Genomic DNA, 22371 nt, shown 5'->3' on the forward strand with positions numbered 1-22371 from the left:
TCATTATGAAGAAATTCACCTCTGATTTCTTTACAGTGGTGGTGATAGGAATCATGGGTTGCCATGACTACAACACAAATATAGCCATTTAATTTACTATCCAAAACCACCAATGAACTTTTGAGTTTTTATATGGAATGTTAATGATGGTAAAATAGTCATAAATCTGAAGAAAATAAGTCTTTCTGGGGGCTATTTTGCCTCACAACACCATGAAAAATACACTTTAGTCCAAAACCTTCTCAAATGGCTGCAAAACATCTCGGACACCAGACAGCATATTCATAACTATTACATGTAATAACTTTCGGTGAGGGAGCTTTGAGAGGTGGACGTCTCTAAATAGGAATAGTGCTTTATATGGAACTCATTGTTATAAATAGAACCATTTCTTTTACCAAGAACCCTTGAAGAACCATCTTTTTAAAGAGTGTATATATGTAATTGAGCTCTTTTGTGATAGGCTGAAACACTCCTTATAACTTCAGGGTGAGTGGGTGGAGTTAAACAGCTGTAGGCTGAATAGGCAGTTATATATAATTATGTCACAAACAATACATTCAAAACGTACATTATACTGTATATATATATATATATAAAACAGTAACCACTAAACAATTTCCCATTAGAAAGCAAAACCATCTGGTTTTAATCCAAATGGTGGTAACAGTCTTTCAGCAAGGATCTTAGCCCTTTTTAAACAGAACTATTGCCTTTACTAAAGAACGCTTGAAGAACCATCCTTTTTAAGTCTGTAGTACGCTTTTTGGACACAGCTAATGGCTTCTACACCCAAATGGTGCTCCAAATGTTAATTGAGTCATGTAGCTAATGGCAGAATAATAATAGCTTTCTATTTAACACATGAAGCACTGTTTAGGTATAAAAGCCATTTTTTCATGACCTACATAGTGCACTACACAGGGAGCAGGGACCCAGTTAGCAAAATTTGCCTGGCTCACTTGTGGGCCACATCCTTGGTTTGTTCTGGCCTAGTATACGGCTGGGTCCTCTGCCCGGTTCTGGCCCACACACTGTATTAAAGTGAGTAGAACTAAAGGATATGGCCCAAATCTGGTCCCAGTGTGGCCCAACTACATTGTTGGTCCACAATATTCACGCCACGTGTTTCACTGCACGGATGGGTTTAATGCGGAGGTCTAATTCCACAGTGTGCAAACACAGTTCGCTGATGGTTCTGAATGAATAACATCTACCTGGTAGTCAACAAACACTCACATAGGAAAGCCAGAATCGGCCCAAAACTGTCTTGGGAGACGTGTACTTACAGAAGAGATTTGGGTGACTATGGATTTCTAGTGTTTGTTAGCCGTTACGCTCTTAACTCCAGCGCTAAACTAAGGAAGCAAAATCTGGAAACCAAACATGTCTTAGCTGAGCCACTATAATCTGGTGTAAGTGGAAAATTTGGATTTTTTGCCAAACCATTTTTTAATTTTGGATTAGCGCTGCACAGTGTATATAAAATATTAGTATTACTGAATATGGCAATATTGAAAAATATTCAATCCTCGGCCCAGATCTGGCCCACACACTGTATTACACACTGTATTAAAGTGAGTAGAACCAATATGGCCCAAATCTGGTCCCAATGTGGCCCAACTATATTGTTGGTCCACAATGTTCACGCCAGAATTGTCCCACAAATCACACCATCACACCCCCCCCCCCAACACACACACACACAACTACCACTCGCTGCAGAACCACAAGTCCAAAGGGGTGGAGCCGGACCTGATCCAACTCCGCCCACGTCTTGACAGTGGTTTTTCTCGAGACTCGAAGTCGTTTAGCTTGAGGAATGATGCCATTCTGACTCGGAGGTCTGAGGGTGTCCCAAAATGTACCCCGTAGCCCCGCCCAGTGCTAATTAACATATATTTGCATGTTGGTCAGTTTGAAAACGAAATCGAAAAGTGGAAAATGTAAAGTGAATGTCCAGCAGGTGGCGCTGATGTTCGTTTGCATTTGCCTTTTCATTCTGACACCTAAAGCGTCGAAAACCGAATCACAAACCGTCACTTTGCTGTTGATTTATCAGTTTTCATTTTAATTTTGTCAGATCTGCAGCCGATCGCTGTGAAAGAGAAATAAGAACGTAAACACTGCGCTTTGGTTTTAGTTTTGACTCGTGTTCTGCACTTCATGAAGAAAAGCCAAAGTGAAGCTTGGATTTTCTTTTCTCTGTTAGCTTTTTCATTTTAGATTCGGCCGTGAAAAACCAGAATAACGACTAAAATGAAATGACAAACAGCTGTTTTACATTTATTTTTATTTTTGTCACTGATGGCTCGCGCTCATGTGAAAAATGAAATTGCAAATGTAGGTATTTCATTTCATTTTCAGTTTTGGCAGGATTTTTGCGCAGATGTTTGGAAAAAGAAATGGCAAAACGAGGTTTGCATTTACATTTTACTGTTTTCATTTTAACTTCCTTTTTGGCTGGATTTGCCTCCCATACAGACCCAGCCGTCCCCTCCGGATTTCTGGTTCTGCAGCGACGACAATCTCAGCTGTTCCGCTGTAGGGGGCAGTGCGGCGCATCGGCGCGCCGCGGGCGGAGGCGCGCAGAAGAAGCGCGGGGCCAAAGCGGGGTGGGCTCAGGCTCTCCTTCCTTTCTCTCTCCGAGCTTCAGCATGGTGCGTACCGGCCCGCGCAGCGCGCGCTGAAAACACATTTACCCGCTCGGTTTCACGGTGTAACTCAACAAACGTGCTCGCTTATGACGCGTAGAGCCTCAGAGAAACGGCAAAGCCGTCAGACGGCGCTTATTTCAGTGTTTAATTGGGGTATTTTTACCGGTTTGTGTGCGGTTAGCGCCGATGCTAACGGTCCGTCCGCAGCGTGTCGGAGGCCTGAGCCCCGATCGCCCCGTCAGCGGCCGTGTTTTGTAGCTTTACGGCCACATTTTAGAGTTTCAGACCGGATTGTCTGTATAATACGTGCTGAACACGCAGTGTGGGCTTGTTTCTGTTTTATTCGTGTAGCTGGTGTTGACTTACTCACAGTAGGAGCCGTTTTCCTGGACGTGTTTTAAGCCTGGCGTTGCTGCTACCGCTGATTCACCATTTAAAATCTGTTTAAGTCCAGTTTTAGGTTTAATTTGAGTCTGGAAACAAGTCCCACTGCTCATAGGAGATAAGAGTCACTTCTGGGCGGTTGGAGTGCATCAATGTCTGATCAGTTTGAACCCTCCTGTTATCTTTGGGGTCCCATTCAGTGTTTGTCTCTAAATGATTCGACATCCCTTTTTGCCAAAGAAACAAAGTACCTGACCCAAACTTGGGTAGCGATTTTAAGTGCTGGGGTCATATAATATCTAAGGATAAAAGATGTATTTATTTTTAAGGATAACAAGATAGTTAAATGCTCTGGACTAGTTTTCATGCCAGACTTAAGTTTAATCTGGGCTAAAAACTGAAATTCTGAGTTCTTTACACAAAGAGTTAAGTGTTATAAAGTGTTTTGATCAAGCGAAGTACATTTCTGTCTTTACTGTAAAGAATAGATGATCTATAGCTGCTGTAATGCGTAATGCTATTGGCTCGATACCCTGACAAGGAGTATATTTAAGTCTAGACTGAGACTTAATTTGGGTCTAGGATACTGACCCTGATGCCTCTTATTTGAATGTGCAGTGTATATTAACGAAGTATATTTTGTATCCTTGTAGCCGCCCAAGGATAGCAAACAGAAGAAGGATTCGGGCAAGTCCAAAAAGGACAAGGATCCCGTCAACAAATCTGGAGGCAAGGCCAAAAAGAAGGTAACTGTTTGATACTACAGATATTAAAGTTTAGATTCATACTGCTTCATTAGTTATCTGTATTTTTATTATTTAGTTATTAATTAAAAAACACCTGTTATTAATTATTAGTGTTTTATTCCTTACCTGCTATGTAAGTTATGTAGTTGTATGGGTGAGAACCTTAATTGTAGGCAGGTATATGTCCGGACTCTAAATCCCTTTTTTGTTCTGTTTGGAGTAGAAGTGGTCCAAAGGAAAGGTGAGGGACAAGCTCAACAACTTGGTCCTCTTCGACAAGGCCACATATGACAAGCTGTACAAAGAAGTCCCTAACTACAAGCTCATCACACCTGCCGTTGTGTCCGAGAGGCTGAAGATCAGAGGCTCCCTTGCCAGGGCAGCCCTTCTTGAACTGCTTGGCAAAGGTAGGGGATGCTTTGACTTTTGGTTGCTGATGTTGTTTAAAAGAACAGTTCACAAACATCAAAAATGACCGTTTTCCTGTTAACCGTTTTACCCCTGATGTTGGCTAAACAAGACATGTTTGGTATCTGAAGCTTATTTATTGCACTGGAACTACAAGGCTGATGTAGCTAAGAAGTAGTGGAAGTCAGCATCACCTAAAATCTTTTTGGGTGACATACTTCAGTTGTCTTGGCCTCGTAACTCAACTAAAATTAAAGAAGAGGACTTTGGACACAAAACGTCTTGGCCAAAAGTGTAATGATTAATAATTCATAATGATAAAATACAGTGGTGTCTTGGTTCGATACTTTGTATTGATAAAGCAAACATAAGGAGAGGCTAAAAAAGTGCGTTAAGTTGGTGTTTCCATTAATTAATGTCTTATGTTAATATTTCATAAAGAACTGGCAATGTACAATATTGGAATCAAAAGCTGTGCTTTAGTGTCCTGATCCAACGCTCTTGGTCTGTTCACTACATTTGGTATAAGGAAGATTGTTGAACTTAAATTTTCCTTCGATTTAGTGGCACTGCTATAATTTCAGTGCACCAAAGTTATGTTTATGATGGTTCACCATGTGTTTGGGTCCCATTTAAAGTGGTTCTGATGCTATTCTCGTCTTTCCTGCAGGTATGATCAAGCTAGTGTCAAAGCACAGGGCTCAGGTGATCTACACACGTAACACCAAGGGCACTGATGAGGCTGCACCAGAGAAGGAGGCATAATGAGGTGATTACATTAGTCATTCTCCCACTGCAAACTGTTCACTGTATAATCCAGAATATCCTTCATTTAATGCAGTTTTCTTTCTCTTTTATTCCAGGTTCCTCTCTGAGATGTTAAGGTCTTTTGTATAGTTAAATAAACAACAAAAAAAAGATATTTGTGTCTGTGGTCAATCTCTGCATACGTTTTAGCTACTACTTCTTTAGTCATTTGGGTTTGGTGACATTGCAAGTTTCAGGTTTATCCTTTTAATTAATTCATTTATTTTTTATTTAGGTAAATCGTATCAGGTGAAATGTTTTCCTGAATTGCATGGTGGAGGTGTTTTCTTTTGGCTCTGTAAAGACATCCCACTGATGGAGAACATCTTAAGATATGGTACATAGTTACTGAAAGAGAGAGAAAACTGAAGCCAATGAGACAAGTTTAACTTAAGCTGGGAATGGATGGATAAAAAACAGGTAATTGGACAGTGTGGTGCTGATGAATGTTATCAAAGAGAAAAAAGGGCTGTAATTTACTAAATTCAGACTGAAGATTTAACAAACAAGGGTTCAGGTTTATTAACTATAATGGTACGGTCAGTATGTACACAGCAGCACTTCATGAGTCAGATTTAATAGTGATCTCCTTTTAATCTTACATTAAGGCATCAACAGTTTGAAAAGGTGTGTAGAGCTTCATCTGTCTGCTAAATGGAAGATGTAAAATCTTCAAGGTCCAGCACTAGAGCTTCAACAAAGTCTTCAATAGTGGGGGTCTTCTGTAGCATTTCTAAAAAGAGCACATTCAACTGAACCGAATGTTGGTTTCATGCTGGAATTTAAGAAAAATTTAAGAACTGAAATGATTGCTGCCTTCAAGTCAAGTCAAAGTCAAGTCAAAAAACCAATGATAGCAGCTGATAAACTGGCCATGCTTCAGCCACAAGACTGTCCACACATGACAATACAGATATAATGTAAATACACAGACTCTCTTTAATAACAAATATACAAGTAAACCAAAAATTTTATTTCCCCTTATTTCCAACCAAACCCACTTGGACACAAATCGAGTCGAACTTACGGCCTCCAAGGCTGTACGTAGGAACTTGCAAGGACGACTTGAAGGCAGCATATATGCAACTAAATGACAAAAGTAGTTTACCTGTGACCGTAAGCATGGGTTCCTTTCCACCACCGTGAGCCAGCATCTCTCTGCGGTAGCGCTCTCCCATGGCCCTGCAAGAGCGACACCCAGAGGAAGATGAGTATAAAGACAAGCCTATTAATAGAGGATATTTCATTCACAGTGGCTACTCGGAGTGCTTTGTCAATTAAAGAAAAAAAAAAGCAGTTAAGACTAATAATGTGTCTGCAGTTTTTGGTAGTTTACTGCAAGCTTGAGAAAGTACTAGATACAACTGGTGAACTCTGTCAAGTTCCATGTTACTCAAGGTGTACATGTGCATGCCAGTGCAGTGAGAACACGGTAGCTGGTAGTGTTGCAGGACTTGAGCCCAATCTTGAGGTGGAATGGATTCAAGACCAGTTGAGTGTGATGTCGTCTTCTGAGATAACTAGAGACATAACTTTTTTTCCTATTGCTGAACATTAACACCACCATCGTACAAAATAAAAGTCCTTTCTCTACATCAGGAGTTTCCAGTCTTAGCCGCGAAGGGCCGGTGTGGCTGTAGGTTTTCACTCCAAACAAGCTGGAGCTGATTCTACTTGTTTAATCAGTTAGTCTTAGTCTTCAAACATTTCATCAGGTGACCTCCTGATTTGTTGGAGTGAAAACCTGCAGCCACACCAGCCCTCTGGAGATAAGACTGGACACCCCTGCTCGACATGATGGCTTAACAGTTGTTGATATTCACTGGTTCCCAATTTGAAACACCCCATGAGGGCAGATCTGAATGTTATGTTTTCATTTAATAAAAAATTGGTGCATTGTTTGGTTTACATTCAGTTGACTTTAGGTGGTGATTTCTGAATAAGTTTTAGAGAATAATAATAATCTCACCATTTTGTCGCCGTCCAAAAAAAAAAGGTACTAAGTTTTTATTTTTGTACATCATTTGAACGCAGCAGCTGTCTTTTAGATTGTGTGAATGTTTAATGATGAATGGACCAATAGAAATGCTCCAAAGTCACCTGGAATAAAATCTCTTAGTTAATTTACACTGAAAGTTAAGAATGTTTCTGGCCTCTTCTGTAAAGTTACTGTTTTGGAGATACTTGTTCCTCTTTAGGCAGTGACCATTTCCAGAAGATAGAATGCAAAGTTGGCCTAAGACTATGACTATAAAAATAATATTTTTAGGTTATGTAGCAATTAATATTATACAAAATATACAATGAAATAAAATGTTATTTATATATCATGTATAATGAATTATAATGTATAATGAACTACAAATTTCAGATTTTCCCCCTTTTTTCTTTTCATGTTTACATTCTGAAAAAAAATCTTAGTTTGGTCTGTTTTGTGTCTGTCTCAATACTCCTGGTCTCGGTCTTCACTCTGACTCGACCGCTACAAAGTCTCGGCCTTGACTCTGACTTGACTGCTACAAAATCTCGGACTTAACTCCTCGACTCTGACTCGACCGCTACAAAGTCTTGGCCTTGACTTTTTGACTCTGACTTGAGTGCTACAAAGTCTTAAGTCTTGACTCGGACTTGACCCCTTGACTATGACTCGACCGCTACAAGTCTTGGCCTTGACTTTTTGACTCTGACTTGAGTGCTACAAAGTCTTAAGTCTTGACTCGGACTTGACCCCTTGACTATGACTCGACCGCTACAAAGTCTTGGCCTTGACTCCAACTCAACCGCTATAAAGTCAGCCTTGATTCAGACTCAACCGCCATGAAGTCTTGACCGCTGACTCAGACTTGACTGCTCCAAAGCCATGACCGCTGACTTGGACTCAACTGCTACAAAGTCTCAGCCTTGACTGATTCAACCGCTACAAAAACTCGACCACTGACTAAGACCAAACCGCTACAAAGACATTCTTGACTCAGACTCAACCACCACAAAGTCTCGACCACTGACTCAGACTCGACTGCTACAAAGTCATGCCCACTGAGTTAGACTCAACCGCTACAAAGTCTCAGTCTTAACTCAACCTCGACCGCTACAAAGTATCGGCCTTGACTCTGACTTGACCGCTGCGAAGTGTCAGCCTTGACTGAGACTCAGTTTGTTCAGGTCTCGGGCTTGACTCGCCTCTAGTGGTCTTGATTAATAGCTGGCACTGGTGCATCGTTGCTGCTCATTAACAGGCTGCCAACGAAATCCAGATTGCAAAGAACTAATTATGGCTGCACAGTTACAGGCACAGCACTGCAGCGGTCAGCACACTCGCCTGTTAAAGGGGTCTTTGAGAAAACACTGCCTCCACACCATGGAGGCCACAGCTCTGGACATGAGGTAGGAGTAGTATTTGGCACCATAACCAACCAGGTGGCTGAATCGCAGCTGCCAAGCCTACAAATTAATCATACAATGATTAATTAATAATTAATACAACATTAATTAATACAACAAAATACTGCATCACTGCAGTTCCTTCACTGCACAAGGTAACTTACAGTGTTGTGAACATACGGCAGTCCATAAAATCTTCCCTGCATATCTTTGAGGATGTCAGTGGTTGTCCTGTTTTGCGGTTTGCCGTGGTACACTTGATCCAAGGCTGCGTAGAAAACCTGGAATGTACACAAAAATTTGCTTAGAATAAATTTCACATTCAGATCTCATATAATTCCAGTTATAGAGATTAGTTGGTAACAATATGTGGTCATTGTTGACTACAGATGTAAATACGTAACATCTACTAAACAAGTGTCAAAGGTGTTGTTCAGAGAGTTTGTGACCTGTAGCTGAGTGTCAGCAGCTCCACAGATTCTCTTAGATTGGCAGAGATGGGTCACCATGCTTTCAGGAAGAGGCTAGAAGAGCAGAAACACCAGAAATAGGTGTTTGCATCGTCTACAAAACAGTGCAAAATGAATGGCGATGGCTGTTCAATGCAGTACCTCTCCTGTCTCATAGTGGCGAGCAAACTGGCTCACGACACGATAATCAGAGGCGAAGAACTCCATCAGGACAGACGGAACCTCTGCAAAGTCTGTGGCACATCTGGTTCCTGTACACATAAGCCCACACAGTTCTGCTGATTTTCTTAATTACTGCATTATTATGTGGTTCAGATGTAAACAAATCAGACTGGTTTGATGTAAAGTGCTCCATTCTGGAGGAACATGCAGAGTCAGAATTGTTGGTGGTGATAGGAACCAGACGTCTGAAGAGTTTAATGCCTCTTAAAAAAGCTCCCTCACAGAAAGTTATTATACACAAATAAAATATTTTTAATACACTACTAAAATATTTTTTGTTAGGTCACTCATTTCTCTAGAATGGGGCATTTCACATCAAACCACTTTTTCAGATTTACCACTATTTTACAATTAACGTTAAACTGAAAAGCTCAGAAGACACGTGTAGGTCCACGAGTGCTTGGATAGTGAGTGAAATGGCTATGTTTGTGTTGTTGTCATGGCAACCCCTGGGTCCTATCACCACCGCTGTAAAGACATCAGAGTTTTTAAGTTCCTCTACAATGAACCATTTCACATCAAACCACTCTGAACATCTTTATTTCAACAACTGAATTTTATGCAGACAAATTTGAAAAAAGTGGTGGACTTCCCCTTCAGTAATACCTGTTAGTATAATATATGATCTATGTGGGAGTCTGACTCGGGTTTCTTGCATTCTTTGCTGCAGGTTAAATAAATGCTACAAAGTCTGAGCCTTGACTCGGACTCGACTGCTACAAAGTCTCAGCCTTGACTCAGACTCGACCGCTACAAGGTCTCGGTCTTGACTCGGACTCGACCGCTACAAAGTCAGTCTTGACTCGGACTCAATCGCCACAAAGTCTTTACCGCTGACTCAGACTCGACTGCTACAAAGTCATGACTGCTGACTTGGACTCGACCGCTACAAAGTCTCAACCACTGACTCTGACTTGACCGCTACAAAATTCTCTGCCTTGACTCGGCCTTGACTCTTACAAAGTCTGAGCCTTGACTCGGACTCGACTGCTACAAAGTCTTTACCGCTGACTCGGACTCAACTGCTACAAAGTCATGACTGCTGACTCGGACTTGACCGCTACAAAGTCTCAACCACTGACTCTGACTTGACCGCAACGAAATCTCGGCCTTGACTCGGACTCAACTGCTACAAAGTCTCAGTCTGAACTCAAACCCAACCACTACAAAGTCTTGGCCTTGACACAGATTCGACCACTACAAAATCTTGACCACTGACTCGGACTCGGGGGTTAAATAAATGGTACATACTAAAACTTTATCATTTTATTTTAGCCAAACAATGAGCCCACACTTCACTGAGAACGTCATGCGCCATAATGTATCCAGGCATGTTTACACCATTGTAAAATAGGATGTTAAATATAAATATTACTTTATATATCAAAGAGTCCTTATCATGGAAAATGACATGTCCTGCTTTTTTTTTTGAGGTGGTTAGTATAGTGTAGTCGGGTGTAGTGTAGTGTAGAATGGGGTTCAAGGCCCCACCTGGTCAGCTCCCTACACTTTAACAATAAGAGTCCTTGGGCAAGACTCCCAACACTGCCTTTGCCTACCTGTGTAAAATGACCAAAATGTAAATGATGTGGTACATAAACTGTTACAGTTTTAAAAAATGTACTGTTCACACCCCATATATGTAAATTAAACAGCCCATTATGAATTTAGTTTTTGTGATGTCACAAAAACCAACACATTTACATATCCACTTCTCCAGCATACAGCAGTTTAGTTCTGCCCAATTACACTGAAGTTATAAGGAGTGCTTTTTGAATGAGGGCAGCCAATCAGAACAGAGCTCATTTACACACTGCAGTCTTGAAGGCACAGTAACAAAAACAGCCTGTTTAATTCTAACGGTTATAAGTGGTTGGAAAATGTGTGTAAAAATGAATTACGATGTTTTTTCTTGTACATAAACCTACACAAATATATCATAAGTCATAAATGGACCTCAAGGTAAAAAAATAAAATGCAAGAAAATGGAAGAAAAATATGGGCCTTTTAAAATATAAATTATATAAGAGTTGTGATTTTTTCACCTGAAACATGCTGATAGCGAGTCCGGCCCAGCATGGAATGCATGGCGTGGCCCATCTCATGGAAGAGATTCTCCATCATACAGGGGGTGAGAAGCGAGGGGGTTCTGCTGGTGGGGGGCGGCAGGCTCAGCATCAGAACCACCACAGGCAGCTGGTACCGTCCGTCCGCTTTCAGCCGTCCGCCGCGGATGGTGAAATGACAGTCCTGTCAGACGGGAGTCCAAACAGGAACATAAAGGACCGGACTTCAGGAGAATGAAAGGGGTGAGATGGGTTTGAGCAGCACCTGTTGTGGTTTATTAGGTCGGCGGAAGAAGTCACAGTAGATGTATCCCAGCAGCCCCTCCGTCTCATGAACCACAGCCTGTGAAAAAAGTCAGGAATGATAACAACTCTGCAGGATCCATCTGAGTAAGTTAGCTGCTGTTGATACAATTAATATGTAATGCTGAGTGCTGAATATAGATAAATCAACCTGTTATTACACACAGAAGTTAATAACCTTTATCAGTAATCAGGTTAATGTTGGCCAAAGTATATCTATATGTTACTAACAGGTGCAGATTAAAGAGATGGTTCTACCAACAAACTAATTTAAACAATTTCCCTCTTAACCCTCATGTAGTTAATAAACTAGGACACATTTTGCTTCTGTAGTTTTGCCCTGGAGCTGTGAGGCCCAGAAAGCCATGGCCCACTCACTTTTATCACTGGCCCACCCAAAGTGACCGCTCTCATTTATTTTTATGATAAATAAATAATCAAAAAATGGAAAAATGCACTTGGTAAATATGACATTTAAAATGGCTTTTATTTTAACTTTTTTTTTGACAAAATCCAACCAACGTACTCAGCTACAAATTTGAGAGCTACATTTAGGCACTTCTAATCACTCTCATACAAAAACCCGGCATGATGTTTAGGTCTAAAATTCAAAATCATTATTAAACATTATACTGATAAAAATATGATGACAATAGTAGATAATTCACTTCAAATCCTCAGAAGACACTCCGTCACCAAGTGAGTTCTCTTTGAATTCTCTTTCAATGAGCTCACAATCATCAGATTCATCCGCTCAGGAAAGGAGTCCAAAGCACAACCCATGTTACAAAATGTTCTTCCACACGCTGCATGCAATTACACATTTCCACCAGAGAGGTCTCCAAATCCCCAAAACATAAATACTGGAGCTTTAACAACAGAGGCTTAAATGCCAAAACATTGGCAGCATATTAAATACATCAGTCTTTATTGCTTCTGTGTGAAAAGCAAAAAATATGAATGTTAGATTTATTTTACTGTTTTTTACCGAGCTCCAGGTTTGTGTTCTGGTCAACTCGCAAGCAGTGTCTGCGACTGCATTATTTTTTTTATTGCAGTCTACAAACAAAGTTTACACTTGGCTTTTATCCCCCACCTACGGGATTGAAATTCGGCCCACCTGTGAATTTTTTATGCCCATCCAAAACGGCAGTACTGAAGTTTATATCTCACCAATTAGCACAGTGCCAACAGCATGCTTGCCTCAAAGTCTTTTAGTAATCTCAAGCATGTGGTTTCTGACACACTGTTATCTATAGACATGAACAAGTAAGGAACATAAAGCCTGAATTTTATCCATGTATGTCCAGTTTAATAGATAACAGTGTGTTAAACAGTTTTTGACAAGCTATACTTGAAAACCATCATTTCAACCATCATTTGTTAATTCAGGGGAAGGGTCTCACCAGCTTTCTGACATCATCACTCCACACCTCTCCTGTCTGTGGTTCCTCAGCCTGGAAAGAGACCCCAAGCAGCTGGCTGAAGAGCATGTTCAGCCCTTCCATGCACGCTCCTAGAGAGAAGTAGGGGCTGTACTGGATGGGCTCAATGTTGCACCTGAAACCAAGAAAATCAAATCAGCCTGACTTCCTCCTGAACAGCTGAAGCACCGCACAGTTTGGTGTTTCTGTGGGATGACAGTCTCACTAAGTTGCTTGCAGTTCTATAGGAAACCATTCAGTGCATCACGAAATCTTACTTTGTAGTTCTGTGAACGTTTGTTTGCCCCCTTTTACCCTGTTCAATGGTCAGGACCCCCACAGAACAGGTATTATTTGGGTGGTGGATCATTCTCAGCACTGCAGTGACACTGTTAGTGTGTGTTGTGCTGGTACGAGTGGATCAGACACAGCAGTGCTGCTGGAGTTTTTAAGCACCTCAGTGTCACTGCTGGATTGAGAATCGTCCACCATCCAGTAATATCCAGCCAACAGCGTCCTGTGACCACTGATGAAGGACTAGAGGATGAGCAACACAAACTGTTTGCAACAGATGAGCTATCGTCTCTGACTTTACATCTACAAGGTGGCAGAAGTGTCGAATAGAGTGGACAGTGAGTGGACACAGTGTCTAAAAACTCATTCAATAAATGCAAGTAAGCTCACTTCTCAGCTCGAATGACACCACTGAGATAAGGGTGATCCCACGGCATTAGATCCTATAATAAAATACACAAATACATATGTCAGGAATGGGACATCCAACAAGTGAAACATATAGAAACAATCAAATTGTAAAGAAAACATACAGTGTTTCGTGAACGTGTTTTCTTCTTGAACGACCTCATCATGCTGAAATCCTTTGCTGTTCTGTAAGGTTATACAGGAAGCAATGCTGAGTAGATTAAACAATCTGAACATCCATCATATTTCTCAAATAATGTCAAATAAGGATTTTGAAACATACCTGTTAGAGAGTTTCTCTGTGAGCAGCTCTAGGAACGTCATCACAGTCTCTGAAAAGTAAGTGATACAGTTCCAGCTTTACACTTTTCAACCAAATCTCTATCCGCTGCATCTGTAATGTACCACAGATGACAGTTCCCTGCATTGGCAAAGTAACAGAATACCCTCGACACACTTACATAAGAAGTCAATGCGCCGCCGCTGAATTCCGTCACTGAGCGTTTATTGGGACTACATATTTTTGTACAATACTTTTAGAAGACTGTCAGGATTTCTCGACCATTTGAATAATAAGCTGGCAAACCGCAGGTTGTTATAAAGCCAGGTTTAGCAGTATGAACATTCTCCACAAGGGGGAGCACTCAATTCAATTTATCTGCATAATGGAAATAGAGGAAACCCACACCAGCAGGATCTCACAAACGCATGTTTGTAGATACAAATGTCATGTATATGAAGGAAAAAATTAAATGTTTGTCGTTGCAACTTGCGTGTATATGATTACTCCATTACTTTATAATCTCTAGATAACTGAATTACACAAGTACTACTACAATCGATATAGACAGCTCTACACTTTCATGAATTCTTCAGTCAGTACTTGTAAATTAAGTTGTAAATCTGTATAATTTCTTCGTTCAGATCAGAGCTGGGCAGTATGACAATATTAATCATTATCACAATATTCATTTCTGAGCACATTGTGCATATCGTCAGTAATCTCTAGATTACTAATTAACAATTTATTAGACTAGATTACTCAGCTACACAATTACTAATGTAACTGATATTGACAGCCCTACACTTGTATGAATTCTTCAGTCAGTATTTGTAAATTAAGCTGTAAATCTGTATCATTTCTTCTTTCAGACTAGAGCTGGGCAATATGACAATAATTATCATTATCACAATATATGTGTCTGAACAAACTGTGCACATCATCAGTACTTAAAAATCATTTACCGACTGCATGTTTGATTACAAAGAAAGCATAATTAGTCCTGTTCAACTGATTTAGTGCAGTACAGTGTGTGAAATGTTGAATCTGAATAACTGAATTTATAGTTTTTGATAGTATTTTCAAAATGTAGGCTTACTTTGTCTGTTCTCACTTATCAGATGTTAGAATAAAAATTGTAACCTATCATGTATCATAAATTCTTGAAGTATTATGATATGGCATTTTGCCATATTGCCCACCTCCATCTCAGACTTGGGCTTAGTTTTCCAGAAGAATATGTGGCGATCTGTTACCAGTGCAGCAGAGTGGGAGTTTTACACGCTCCACCTGCTGCATTTACATTATGATGGTAGACCTGATATTCCATTGTTTTCAATAGAGAAGCCAAACAAAATTTAGCGGGTATTTCCATCAAGAGTTGAATTTTCCCTACTTCTGACATCAAATGTGACGATGGAATAAAGAAGATGATATTTTGGGAGCCATGGACACTGATGAAATTCAGGCGCACCCTATAATATACCAAAAAATGAAAAGTTTATTCCGCATCCTCCAGCCTTTTTTGCTTTTTTTAAAATGTAAACACAGCATTAAGTAAAACAAAAGCAGCTAAAACTTTATTTTTACTGTGCTGCTCCAACGTTCAAAAGTATTCATCACCCGCCTTGTATTATAAGTTCAGGCAAACGTGTTAAAATGATTGTCTGAGGTCACTGATGGTACGATAAAGATGCAGCAGACAGAGATTAAGATAAAAAATGCTGGATTATTCCTCTAAGACTGAGCAGTTAGTGCTGAAAGACGGGGCTGTTTACCTGGGGTTTTCGCCATCGTTCCCTTCAAAGCTCGGTGTGCAAATGACTCGTAGCCCACCAGCTTTGCCAGCTCACGCCTACAAGTAAGAAGCTCATCCAGGCAAAGCAAGAGATCATTGTTTGGATAGAGGAAGATTCTGTATGCAGCTTCTCGCACCTGGTGAGGAGACAACAGACTCTTTAACGTGTGGACATGCAAAGTTTAAATCAAATACAACAATAACACAGGCTAAATTTATTTATTTATTTATTTTCCTTTATTTACAACTCTTGTCGAACAAATTGTTTAAAAGTCTTTTAAATTGACTAAAAGGAGTTGTATTTTAGCACTCAGTTGAAAGTTATTCCACATGTGAAAATGCTTTCTTACCAAGTAGATACGAATATATTCAGAACCAGCCGGTCATTATTTCTAATACATGTCATTTATTCTGACTGTAGGCAAAGATGATATATGTGGGCTGTTTCAACAGAGCCTTGTAAATAAAAACCTTCCTTCTTAGGGGCGAAGTTGACAAGCCAACTTTACAGTACAGCTCACAGTGGCAGATTTTAGGCCATCAGTAATAAAATGAAGTGCACTAATAAACAGCGTCAAAAGGTATTCAATACTGAAGGACCTATGTTCATATAGATTACATCACCCTAATCTAATACTGATAAAATTGTTGCTTGAATGACTTACTTTCTACTTTTAAAAGATAAACAAGCTCTGTTTCTATAGAAAAATCTGAATTTTAATCCTTGTTTCTTTATTAACTTGTCAATGTGGGCTCTTGTACTTCTACAAACAGTAGAAACAGGGTCAATACGCCAGAAGAAAACATACTGTCAACATACATGAGAAACCTCGTATCTCCAAAATGGTAACTTATTTTACTTTTAATGTAAGTCAGAGTAATCAGACCTTTTTCCAAGTAATTTTACCAGGAAATTTACACACTCTGTAAAGGGCAACTGGCATGTTAAAATTATGTTTAAAAAAAAGTAAAAAGTGGTGAAGGAATTTATTGTTGTGAAATGTGCTGTGTTGTGGGTGTATGTGCAGAAGTTGTATTTTAGGCTGCCTATTTTGTGTTTCTCCTTATATGATCATGTCTGTCACACCTGTCACTTGTCATGTATAGGCTGAGTCTAATCTTGGCATCAGTCCAGCTATAAATCTGTGACAGTCCATTGTCTTACGGACTGGCTGGCTGTCTGGAACCTGTGCGCACAACGAATAAACTTCATTTGTCCAGACAACAGTCCCCTGGTTCGTTGGGGTTTGGATTCATCAGTGGAGATACAAGGTTTTGTTCTGACAGCAATGATATAAAAGCTGACCAAAGTGTGAAAATTCACTGATGCATTGTGATACATGAAACTGAAAGTGGCAAGTGAACTGCATTTTGGAATTATAATCAATTATAATAACTTTCGAGTATAAATGATACTATTACTTTTCTAAATTGATTCTAAAGCCATTTCATATCGCTGCTGTCGGAACAAAACCTCATATCTCCATTTTTTTTTATCTCATTTTTTTTATCTCATTTTTCAGTTTTTTACATAATTTGGAAATGCCTTTTGTCCTTTACATTGAGTGTAAATTTCAGGATGAATGGACCAAAAGAAACGGCCCAAAAGTACTTGGAAAAAGTCTGGTTTCATTGACTTACATTAAAAGTAAAGTAGGTTTTTTTCCTTCTCCTGTAAAGTTATTATTTTGGAGATACGAGGTTTTGTTCTGACAACAGCGATATGGAAAAATCACAATGAAATTTTTTTTTTACTGTCGATATTCACCTACTGTGTAAGTAATATGTCCAGTCACATTTTTGCAGTCATTTTTTAAATAAAATTTAGGATCACACCAAAATAACAAATTCTAATTAAATCAAATTGTGAAATCTGAGATGATGCGCTGAACTGTAATAAATCAAATGATTGTAAGATTTACACCTCTATAATCTGCACTTACCAGCTCATCTGGAGAATCTGCATGCAGTCCGCTGATCTGAATTCGGTTCCCATCAAGTGAGAAACAGTGGCGAATGTGTTCAGGCAGAGCGCGCTTCTCTACTGTGCTCGGAAGGTGAGAGCCATGCAGGAATTCATGACTCAGATCCAGCAGCTTCACGTTCAGGTTGACGGCCTTTCTTCTCTAAAATCACAAAAAGTCACTCACTTTATCTCAGCAGACAGCCTCAATAAATGCACTCATTAAGAAAAAATACAGAAAAATACAGAACATAAGAAATATATTTCAGACATTGTACTTCTTTCCAAAATGTGGTAAACAAAAACACATTTGGGCCAAATTGCACTCATATGCTTGAAATAACTTGCCTTATTATTATTTTTTGTTATTTCGGAACTGAAGACACCAATTTTTAAAAAAGTGTGAAAGTGGAATTTTTCCCCATTCTTGCTTGATATAACATTTAACCTGCTCAATATTGCGCTTCATAACGCGCTACATGTTTTAAATGGGAGGAAGGTCTGGACCACAGGCAGGCCAGTCTAGCACCTCCACTCTCTTACTATGAAGCCACACTGTTGTAACATGCAGAATGTGGCCTGGCATTTAAACAAACAGGGATGTCCCTGAAAAAGACTATTTGAAAGGTGGACTCGTCAGACCACAGCATACATTTCTACACTCTACCTCAGTCCACCACAGATAAGCTTTAGCCCAGAGAAGTCGGCAGCGTTTCTTCCGCTTTGTGTAGTAGAGTGTTTTCTGAAATATTCCCGAGCCCATGTGGTTATATTCATTACGAGATCGAAGGTCACAGGCATTTATTATTGGTTTTTGGCCTTGTCCTCTACACACAGAGACTTCTCTGGATTCTCTGAATCTTTTAATAATGTTGTGGACTGTAGATGGTAAAGTCCCTAATTTCCTTGCAATTGGGCATTGAGTCTGTTGTCTTTAGTATTTCAGGAATTCTGTGAACAAGCGACTAAAATCGTAAATAATATACTGGGCATTAATCTTTTGCCAAATTATATTAGCCTTGACATTTGGCTGGATATTACTTGTATTATAACTTTGTTGTAATACAATTAATATCCATTGTATTATAACAAAGTTATAATACAATTAATATTTTCCAAAATTATTTTTGAATCTTATACAGCTCCATTCTTCATTCTTGAAACCTGTAAAGCTGCTCAGGATGAGCACTTAAGAATCGTTTTATACAGCTATCTTGGCTTTATATTATTCAGAACATTGACTCCAGAATTTTACTGTATATGATACATTAATACACAGTGTATATATCTTTACTGTATAGGAACAAACCTTTGCTTCATCCAGATGAATCCCACTGATTTCAAAATCAAACATGAACAGCTCGGCCACTCTCCTGAAAGGAATGTGTTCAATGATTAAAACACCTTAAACCGTCAAGACCCTCATCGGATCATTTACAGCAATGACTGAATATGATATATATTCATTTATGTTTCTTTCATATTCACTCCTTATTATTAGATTTTAATAACAACAGTAAACCTCGGGTTAGAGGGGTTAAACACAGAGAAGTCCAGCATAATACTGTCTAATACTAATACTAAGCCCTACTTATCCTAATGTGATTCACATTCTGTGCTAATCATGCTGAGATTTAATCACATTATTGTTTTGGCAGCACTGCTGTGTCTGATCCACTCGCACCAGCACAACACACGCTAACACACCACCACCACATCAGTGTTACTGCAGTGTTGAGAATGATCCACCACCCAAATAGTACCTACTCTGTGAGGGTCCATGGGGGTCCTGACCACTGAAGAACAGGGTAAAAGGGGGCTAACAAAGTATGCAGAGAAACAGATGGACTACAGTCTGATAAAATGGACAATGAGCGTAGAAACAAGGAGGTGGTCATAATGTTATGCCTGATCGGTGTATACAATAGTGTGGTTAAATCTCAGCATCATTAGCAGAGATAAACAGTTTACTACTTGCCGTGTGTCTGGATTCAGTGTGGCCAAAACATCCTTGTTATCCAGCAGGTTCTTCAGGCTTTGACACAGTTCTACATTCGTGTTCAGTCTGTCATATACAAACATACAAAAATCACATTCCATAATTAGGGGTGGGCGATAAGGCAAAAATATCATACTTCAAGACATTTTCATGATATACGATATGCATCAAGATATTTCATTTTTCTGAGATTTAATAAGTTGGAACCGACAAAATAAAACCTGTTGTGCCACATATAAAAATACAATAATACTACTACCACTAATAATAATAATAATAATAATAATAACAATAATAATAATAATAATAATAGTAACTGCACTGCATCTAATTAAACAGGCCTAATTATGATCACTTAGTAATGAAACATGTAGTTTGTCAGTGTTGTATAAGTAGTAATGATTACATTACACAATATTCTCAGAAAAGTGTGCTGTGATATTATTTATCATGATAACGATAAAATATCATCATATTGCCCACCCCTATTCACAACTGTGACATACTGACTTGTATGTGCTGCTCTGATCAACAGCAGAACGCAAAGACATACTTTTCCACAACTGTGCCGATATCGACGCAGGTCCTTTCAGCCGCCTTACGGTAAGCAGCATCAGGATGTGCAATTTTGATGAAGTCTGCCTGCAAAAATATATTTAAAGATTTTTAGTGTGAATCCATTAAGCACCAGGTTCTTGAAACGTCTGTTTTCAGTAGTCGTCAATTACAGGTTATGAAAAATGTACATTTTAGTTTTGTCACCCTTAAGAAACATTTACAATATTTAAAAAATGAGATACTGTTCCTGTGATGCATTCTTAAAAATGACGGTTCTTCAAGTGTTCTTAAGTAAAAGCAATTGTTCTATTAAACCTTAACCATGAGTTCTAAGATAGGATATCTTTATTGCCACTATGCTCATGTACTATGAGATGTCATTAGGAAAAAGCCTTAATTAGAGGTAAAAACCTTTATAAAAGTATAAACATACCTTAAAAGACTAAAGATAAAAAATATAGAATAAATAAAAACTAACTAAGTAAATATATACACACTTGTCTGTAAAGAATAAGTGTCCATAAAAGAATAAAGTGTGTTCTATTTAGAACCATTTTATGCTTAAATGGTTCTTTGCATGGTGAAATGGTTCTTCAGATTGATGGAGAATGTGCTGTAGATGGTGCTTTATAGAACCTTTTTGAAAAGAGTTCTATACAGCACCCAAGAGGGTTCTTCTATGGTTACAAGCTTGACATCGTAACAATAGAAGAAACCTTTTAGGTGCAATACAGGGTCTATGAAACTTTAAAAAGGTTCTATATAAAACCATAAACAACACATTCTCCATCAATCTGAAGAACCACTTTGCAAAGAACTATTAAAGCTTGCAATGGTTCTAAACAGAACCCTTACCTTAACTTAAGAACCCTTAAAGAACCACCTTCTCTAGGAATATAGGTTGGTTAGTATTTTTGCATGGTTAAATATATGTTTTCTTAGATTCGGTGCTGAAAAATGATTAAAAAAGCAAATGATAATTGCGAAATCACCCTGAAGTTTGTCTAAAAAGAGCTGCATGACTCTCCACTTTACCAAATCTGCCACTTTGCACAAGCTGTCAGACAGCTGGTCAAAAGCCTCGACCGTCCCAACACCAGGGGGCTCCGTACAGACTCTCTTCACCAGAAACTCCATTTCCCAGAGTGCTTCGCGTTTGGCAACCTGGAATCCGGCAGGAGAGCTGAGCTCAGGCACTCCAAATAACCCCTGTAGGCAAAGTAAAGACTCCAAAAAGTCAGTTTAAAACGCAAAGCTCGGTCGTTTTTGGGGGTAAAACACATGTAAACACCACTGTTACGATTAGTTTGCTTAAAAAACAAGGAAATTCAAACTCACCACATTTTTCTGCAGGCGCTCCGGTCGCCTGTGGTGCTGCGCATTGAAAGCTGCTCCAACAGGAGACCAAGTAGTGACACGATTAAATAGTACTTGTGAGCTTTTAAAAAGCCGGTCGAAGCGAATTCGTCTTAACATGGTTTCTGAAAGCTCTGGTTAGCTGCCTGATATGAGGTAGATGGTATAAATGCTCAGCAGTAACGGTTAAAGCTGTAGCGGCTAAGCTAACTAGCCGACATAGCTGCCAGTGTCATTCAAGGTTGTTTAAGTCAGTTTTTCATTATTCGTTATTAATTCCCCACAAAAGGTGGTGGTAAGGTGCTAAAACAGCGTTATTAAGTGTTCTGTAAACGGTCATATTAGTTAATCTGACATTTCACAACGCGGCTGCTTCCCAAGATTAACGTTAAATCTCGGTTTGCTCTTCTGTCGTTTCAGCACTTGCCAGGTGTTCCGGTGTTCAATGGGAAATGTAAGGTTGAAAATATAAGTTAAAAAATACATTTTGACATTTTTACAACTTTTTTCTGCTAGTTTTTTCATAAAAAAAAGATTGAAAATCGCGAACTTGGCAACCGTGGTAGCTGAGACGATGTTGGCCAGGCTTTCCTTACAATAAAATAAAAGTCCTAAAATCCGAAAAAAAAAGAAAATAATAATAATAATAATGATAATAATAAAAACAGGTAAACCTGTCATTTGCATTTGGATTTCGATAGATGTCGATAAAAGATATTTGAACAAAACTGCTTCTTCTTGGCTGTGTGCGTCTCTCTTAAAGGGAACTCCATAGATTAAGTTACATAATTAAATGGTTAAGATGTAAACAGTCATCCAGAGTAGTTGGATGTGAAATGGTCCGTTC

General features: G+C 39.2%; 2 protein-coding genes across 2 annotated transcripts; one reads left to right on the forward strand and one right to left on the reverse strand.

Annotated features, from left to right (window-relative positions):
* The first annotated feature begins 2571 nt into the window (after positions 1 to 2571).
* rps25 (ribosomal protein S25) lies at positions 2572 to 5115 on the forward strand. The gene is made up of 5 exons (XM_036595489.1): positions 2572 to 2660; positions 3695 to 3787; positions 4011 to 4194; positions 4866 to 4964; positions 5059 to 5115. The coding sequence occupies exons 1-4, from the start codon at positions 2658 to 2660 to the stop codon at positions 4958 to 4960; spliced, it is 375 nt and encodes a 124-aa protein (XP_036451382.1). The 5' UTR covers positions 2572 to 2657; the 3' UTR covers positions 4961 to 4964; positions 5059 to 5115.
* A 398-nt stretch (positions 5116 to 5513) lies between these two features.
* On the reverse strand, positions 5514 to 22126 carry mipepb (mitochondrial intermediate peptidase b). Its single transcript, XM_036594885.1, has 19 exons — positions 21507 to 22126; positions 21204 to 21377; positions 20164 to 20252; positions 19590 to 19676; positions 18921 to 18984; positions 17592 to 17774; positions 15629 to 15785; positions 13854 to 13902; positions 13696 to 13756; positions 13553 to 13605; positions 12851 to 13004; positions 11407 to 11484; positions 11121 to 11325; positions 8995 to 9104; positions 8833 to 8907; positions 8548 to 8664; positions 8322 to 8443; positions 6111 to 6184; positions 5514 to 5735 (listed from the first exon to the last, which is right to left on the reverse strand). Exons 1-19 carry the CDS (start codon positions 21642 to 21644, stop codon positions 5653 to 5655), a joined length of 2073 nt encoding a protein of 690 aa, XP_036450778.1. The 5' UTR covers positions 21645 to 22126; the 3' UTR covers positions 5514 to 5652.
* Between the last annotated feature and the right edge of the window lie 245 nt (positions 22127 to 22371).

Source organism: Colossoma macropomum, unplaced genomic scaffold, assembly GCF_904425465.1.
Source record: "Colossoma macropomum unplaced genomic scaffold, Colossoma_macropomum, whole genome shotgun sequence".
Taxonomy (NCBI): Eukaryota; Metazoa; Chordata; class Actinopteri; order Characiformes; family Serrasalmidae; genus Colossoma; species Colossoma macropomum.

Coding starts and splice junctions, on each gene's coding strand:
- rps25 (XM_036595489.1), top strand. Junction 3,788..4,010: donor GAGGCAAGGCCAAAAAGAAG/GTAACTGTTTGA, acceptor TGTTTGGAGTAG/AAGTGGTCCAAAGGAAAGGT. Junction 4,195..4,865: donor TCTTGAACTGCTTGGCAAAG/GTAGGGGATGCT, acceptor TCTTTCCTGCAG/GTATGATCAAGCTAGTGTCA.
- mipepb (XM_036594885.1), bottom strand. CDS start 21,644: ATGTTAAGACGAATTCGCTTCGACCGGCTTTTTAAAAGCTCACAAGTA. Junction 13,005..13,552: donor GGTGTCATTCGAGCTGAGAA/GTGAGCTTACTT, acceptor TCTTGGTTTCAG/GTGCAACATTGAGCCCATCC. Junction 6,185..8,321: donor CTCAAAGACCCCTTTAACAG/GCGAGTGTGCTG, acceptor TCGCTCTTGCAG/GGCCATGGGAGAGCGCTACC.